Source organism: Ornithodoros turicata, chromosome 3, assembly GCF_037126465.1.
Source record: "Ornithodoros turicata isolate Travis chromosome 3, ASM3712646v1, whole genome shotgun sequence".
NCBI classification, from domain to species: Eukaryota; Metazoa; Arthropoda; class Arachnida; order Ixodida; family Argasidae; genus Ornithodoros; species Ornithodoros turicata.
The window spans coordinates 73,702,196-73,708,749 of record NC_088203.1 but is presented as its reverse complement, the minus strand read 5'-3'; the positions used below and the strand labels follow the sequence as shown (position 1 = coordinate 73,708,749).

The following is a 6,554-nucleotide window of genomic DNA, read 5'->3' as shown; positions in this document are numbered from 1 at the left end:
ATGTCTTACCCTTAAATGCACGGTACTTAACCGGTAAAAGTTTTTTGGGAAATGTACCTTTATCTGATTCTATAGCACACCCGCAAAACATCAAAGTAACGTTTAACGCCTTCCTTGAAGGTATTGGGCCAATTTGACGTAGTGGGAAAATATTTCCCACCACGCCTTTCAAGCTAAGAAATATCGGAGCCTTCATGGGAAGTATTTTCCCACCCCATGAATGAACGATATTGGACAATGAAACACAACGATATTGGACAATGAAACACTTTATTTGATGACATCACAGAAAAATGAGTTCACTTGGCATGGAACAACGCAAAGCAAGGCGCTGCACACAAGGGAACTTTGCACGTCGTGCACCCAATCTTCGATCGCTTGTCATGTGCCTTAGTTGAACAGAAGCGGCATCTGCGAAATGTATTGAGCGCTTCAGGCATGTGCCTGCCGACATCAGTGAACCTCACTTCGTCTGGCACTCCAAGTGTGTTCAAGCTGGTCCTCCTCCGCTTGTGAAGATAGGCAGTTGAAGCGGGCCCCTTCTTCTTCCTGCTCGTGAATGAACCCACTAGCTCCCTCGAAAGCTTCAGCAGGAACTGAAAATGGGTGTAGGGCTCAACGCCAACCTCTTTCCTTGAAAGCTTGTGCAATATGTATGCATCTACCAGTGCGCTATCGAGCAAAAAGTAGAAAAGGCGGTGCCACCACTTCATTGCCCTTCTGCTCACAGAGTACTGCTCCCGCAGCTGGTCGAACATGTCGACGCCCCTCATGTACTTCGTGTACTCAACAACCGCCTCGGGACAGGATATTGTCGCTTTTGTGCCATCCTTCTGAGTTCTGTTGACGGAGGTTGTTTGACGTGGGTCCTTCGAGGTGGTTAGCATGTTCACATGCTTTGTGTCACGCCACTGAATCGCTGCGCAGTTTCCTTTCACAAACCAGATGTGTTCCCTTTTTTCCAGTTTATTCTTGGCCTTCAGTTCTGCAGGTAACCCTTTGCGGTTAGTGCGTACCGTCCCGCATGCAATGATTCCATCTTCATACAGGTCATCCATGAGCTTCGCCGTCGTGAAAAAGTTGTCAAAAACTACGAGCTTATTTTGGTGCTTGAGTGTCGCTGACAAGTCCTTCACCACTCGAGGGCCCAGGCCGTCTGTCACAGCATCACTCGCAGGTTGTGCCTTCCCACAGTACACCTCGAACTGGCACAGGTAACCACATGAGGCGTCAGCACGGGCCCACACTTTGTAGCCTCTTTTCGTCGGCTTCATAGGCATGTACTGCTTGAGACTCGAGCGTCCTTTGAAAAGCACCATACATTCGTCAACAGATTGAAACGAGGAAGGAGACAGCTCTCGTAGGAACGCAGCACCCAGCTCATCGATAAGCGGACGAATCCTGTAGAGCTTGTCATGATTTGGGTCAGTTCGTGGCAAGTTCTTTGTGTTGTCGTTCAGGTGAAACGCTTGGAGTAACTTCTGAAATCTTCTCAGTGTCATCACGGCGCTCACAGATGGTACACCCAGTTCTGGGTCAGATGACCAATAAAGACGATAACTGGTTCGTGGAATAAGGGCCATCTTGATCAACACTCCAAGGAATGCCCTCAGCTCTTCTTCTGTAGTTGCCGTCCAGTCCGTAACCTTTGTTTGTGAAGCGTAAAGGTTCGTCTGTTCGACCATATGCTCGAACACAGCATCCGAAAAATATCTTGAGAAAAAGTCAATGACCTCCGTTTCAGGGTCGTAATCTTCCGTTGGTCTCGCTACATCCGCAAATGCATGGTTCCATACCTGGGATGTGACTGATTGAACCCAACCCGACACAGGCTCGTCGCAATCGCTTTCGTCATCGGAGCGGTTCGGCACTTGTCGTTTCTTCGACGTTGAATGATGCACCTGACGCGGGCCACGTTTTGCAGGTGGTCTATCTTCATCTGAAGAAGATGAATCACAGTTGTCCACAAGTGAGACCGCGGACACAGAAGCGTTGTTGTTCTTCCCGTCCGTCCAATCTGGGTCGTCGTCGGAATCGGCATCCTGGTCGGAATCGCTGACATCAGGCAGCGAAAAAAGGAGTTCCAGGGCCTCTTCCTGCGACAAAGTCGATCTTGTCCTCAACGGTCTTGAATGACTTCCTGCCATTGCACACAGGAGGCAGCGAGCTGAAGAAAAAGAGAACGAAGCTTGTTAGTCGTGGACGGCACAGTGGGAAGTAGAGCACTGCACGGGCCGACTTTTCCGGGCCCGACCCGGCCCGGGCGCATCGAAAAATGGCCCGGCCCGACCCGGGCCCGGACCTTCATATTTTTGTGCGGCCCGGCCCGGCCCGGTGACCCAGTGACTAGAGCCCGGCCCGGCCCGGCGTCTAAGCAAATAGAGCCCGGCCCGGCCCGGTGACCCGGCGAGTAGATCCCGGCCTAGTATTTCCAGCCGCGACGTACGCGTTTCTGGCGATTATCAAACAAATTTATAAGTAAATTTATAAGGAGAGAAGACAAACATACAAGTGATGGCGGTTTAACACCGTAACCGAACGAGACCAAATTAAATCTAGAACGCACGGGGCGTTATCGTTACACTGTCAAGATTTTGCGGAGCATGCTGTCGACAAACTGCTTCTCCCAGTCCCTATCCCTCTCACCAAGCTTTGCCAAAGTGATTGTGAAATATGTGAGGAGTGAGGAGCAATGTAAAGTGGCTTGGAGAATGTTCTAGAGGGTCGAATCATATGCATAATGCAGTACCCTTTGCTTGTCTTTGCAAAATATGCACAGGAATGACGCAAGCGCATGATGATATGAACTAATGCGTCTCCAATGTGTGGAATTAGCTGCGTGGCCCGGCCGGGCCTGACTCTCGGGAACAGATTTGTCGGCCCGGGCCCGGCCCGGCCCGCGGTGCTGGCGTATTTTGTCGGCACGGGCTCGGCCCGGCCCGCGGGCCGGGCCCGGGCCGGGTCGGGGGCCCGGGCCCGTGCAGTGCTCTAGTGGGAAGTATATCGCCACAGCAGCCTGATACTTTCTCTCGCACCGCGGCGTCAGCCAAATACGCCGCAGGAAGTAACAAACTGCTCCACAAAACCATACACGACTCAACCGAGGCTAAAAAGGCAGCGCGACATCTAAAAATATCGCTTGTTCGCAAACACGAAGAGAACGAAGAATGGCGTCCACTGGTCACTCAACCGCATAAACATGCGTAGTAGACGAACCAGTGTTGCCTGAGCAGCTAGAAATGAAATTACATGTGTTTGGAAGTCCCTCTCCGAGATGGCAGCACGAGTTACATGTGGGAAAATGCTACCCAGTGTGTTTTCTTTGCAGAAGTTTCAAGTGGGAAGCATATACCCCACCGTGCATGTAAGGGTTGGAAGCCGCTTAATTCGAACCACGCCTTCGGTTAATTTGCACTTTGTGGCCTCTCAGGCAGGAGCTGCCGAAGCCCACTGCTCTGCCGATTCGAAATCAAATCGCAATATTCGAGTATTACTTGAATTTTTGAATATTTCCGCAGTAGTTCCGCCTGTAAAGCAGGCTTCACCTAATGCAGTGTGCATTGCGGGATGCAAACTTTACAGGCGCACTTTGAATGCACTGATCCAGCAAAAATAGTGATGATTTTGCGCTTGCAAAATTGTTTTGCAAAATTGGAGCGACGCAGAATCTAAGATTTGCTACAGCAGAAAACCAGGGGCCTTATGAATGGAGTATGTCATGCCACAGGGTATTTCATGGAACACTTGGTATGCTGTGAAGCATCTTGTACTAATACCATTCGCAAGAACATTACGAAGGTCTGCAAGCTTGCTAATCTCAAAACTTTCATTGCCTTGTTTTAAACATGAGAGCACTGAACACGTTAACATGACGATACTAATAAGAAATGCTGGCGTGTATCAAGGTTATCTAGGAACAGGCCCAAGCACAAGGGGAGAGCATAGCATTTTTCAATGAGTGGATGATGTTACAGTAGGAAGATTTAAAAAAATGTGTATACAGTTCCATGCAAGCAAATGAAACATGTCCACATACCTTTTCCGGCACGGCTGGTCCTGGGTGGTTTCCCAACATCATGAAGCGTAGTGATGAGGTGTGTCTTGAAGTGGCCCATCCTTTCCTTCAGGCAGTCACCAGTTGCACCATGCTGCACCAACCAGTCTTCATAACAGTCTAGAATACAAAAAAATTAATATACTGAAATTCAAGTAACAGAGAATACACTCATGCCTTCGAGGATGGACAACTTGTCAGGGGTGAGCTGAGGCTTGGCGTCTTCCGCTGAAGCGATTACATGGCCACCCACGTGTTGATCTGTTTCGTAGGGCGTCCCTGTCCCACACAGCCAGCACCATGTTACGCACAAACAAACTTTCCTTTTTTTCCCTCTGACAGTGAAGCCACTGGTTCAGTGGAACCGTTACCATGCCATTAATGGTTACCTGCAACAGGAACTTGTTTGCTCTGACCAGACAAGTAACCAACTTTATGCAATAAGAAGGACAATGAAGGCTTCTGTGCAGACTTGTATGCAGCCATGCAGGACTAGAGCCTTACTGTATTTCCATCAGTGGTAAATCTGGCCTTTTTCTCATAGGGCTGTGCACTATCAGATGGGCAGTTGAGCGCTGTCCACAAAGAAAGGCAACATTCATTAGGCAGCCGGAGAATGTTCGAACGAAACTAACTTTGCTTTACGCCATCCAACTTTTCTTCTACTCGCAACAAAACTTCGTGGAGCACTTTCAGATGCTCCTCAATGTCGCTCTGTGGCTTCTGGTGTTCTGGTTTTGAGTGTACTTCCTCCAAGCGCAGCTTCATGGCCCCATAGCGTTCTTTGAGTTCGTCGTATACTTTCTGTGGTACTACTGCACCATCATCCTCGCTGCTGTCAGTAGTAGGTACTGCACTCTCATAGTGCACAACGCCCAACTGGCCTGAACACGATTTAACTAGCAATTAGAGCTAATTGGGACCCGCCACATTAATCAGCACCCTCCAGGGAGCCACCACACTAATTGGGGAAAGTCTAACTCGTGTCCAGACCAGCTGAGCATTGTGCACTATGAGAGTCCATAAAAAAGAAAAATAATAGGCAGAAAATAAAATAAAAAGATAGAAATAGAGTGGAGAGAAACAATTTATTCGAAAATCAACGATGCCGAGGCGAAGAAGCCGCTCCGCAACACCCGAGTGACCAGCGCCCGCCATGTTGGTAGTTTGCACCCAGCAGTTGCAGAGATCGACGACAGATGGCCACGTAGTTGCAAGGCATCACACCAGATGCCGCCACCGTCATAGCTCTAGACGAGAAAGACAGAACAAGATACTAGCGGCAGGTAAAAATGGCGGCACTGCTAAACAAGTCTAGGCATGCGAGAGAAAAGGTCTAACCGCTACTGCTAAAACAGCACGGAGAAAACAGTACACATCGGGGGAAAAAGGCTTACGGGGACGATCGCTTAGGCCTAACCTCAACGTCACAACACTATGCAGCTAACACAAGGCGGGAACCACTGGGCACACATCGCTAAACATGCGTCAACACGAACAAAAGGCTTGCTCACCGCAAAACAAGTCTAAACATGCGAGAAAAGGCTTAACACGAGCACGGTCAAATCACTCGTTGGTCACCGCTAAACACGGCAAACATACGAGAAAAGGAGCGCGCTTAGGCCTAACCTCAACGTCACAACACTATGCAGCTAACACAAGGCGGGAACCACCGGGCACACATCGCTAAACATGCGTCAACACGAACAAAAGGCTTGCTCACCGCAAAACAAGTCTAAACATGCGAGAAAAGGCTTAACACGAGCGCGGTCAAATCACTCGTTGGTCACCGCTAAACACGGCAAACGTACGAGAAAAGGAGCGCGTCAAATCACTCACCTTTTCCCCCGCAGCAACTTCCAGGCAGAGACTGAGCGAGCGCGGGGAACACACGTCTGCCCTGTACGACAGCCAGCCAGAAACTGAGCGAGCGCGGGGAGCGCACGTCCGTCTTCCGCGACAGCCCGAGAGAAACTGAGTGAGGCGACGCGCAGCGGCAGCCATGGATGCGCGCGCGCCCTCTGCTCCACCCGTCCGCGCATGCGCGCGCGCTCCTAGCGCCCTCTGCGCCGCCCGCGGGTGTTTTCGGTTTCGACTCTCTGCTGTGCGCGCGCGCGCGCTGCTAGCGGCGACGGGTGGCTTCTGAGTTTCGGTTTCATTCTCCGTTTCTTTGCGCGCGCGCGTTTATCTCTATAAAGGCAGCGCGCACCGCGCTCGCGTCATCATTCTGACCGATACGTGGAAAACGCCATGTGTGGTTTATTCTCCTGCGTTTCTCGTCGTCGCAAGGAAAAGACAAAAAACGAAGAACTTCGTGAATTTATTCGCGGCATCGTGGAGGAAGCCTTTCAAGTCCACCGTCTGGAATGGTTGCAAGCACGTCAAGAAGTGTGTCAGGACAAGATGAAGACGCTCGACCGCATCTTAGCGGTGGACAGACTGGCGAAAAAGAAGTCCAACTTTAGCCTGGACAATCTGTATTGGGAACGCAGTTCCGATG

At 50.4% G+C, this 6,554-nt stretch overlaps 1 protein-coding gene across 1 annotated transcript; it reads right to left on the bottom strand.

Moving 5' to 3' along the window:
• Positions 1 to 253: 253 nt before the first annotated feature.
• LOC135387333 (piggyBac transposable element-derived protein 4-like) lies at positions 254 to 3,184 on the bottom strand. Its single transcript, XM_064616571.1, has 2 exons — positions 3,036 to 3,184; positions 254 to 2,167 (listed from the first exon to the last, which is right to left on the bottom strand). Exon 2 carries the CDS (start codon positions 2,145 to 2,147, stop codon positions 300 to 302), a length of 1,848 nt encoding a protein of 615 aa, XP_064472641.1. The 5' UTR covers positions 2,148 to 2,167; positions 3,036 to 3,184; the 3' UTR covers positions 254 to 299.
• Between the last annotated feature and the right edge of the window lie 3,370 nt (positions 3,185 to 6,554).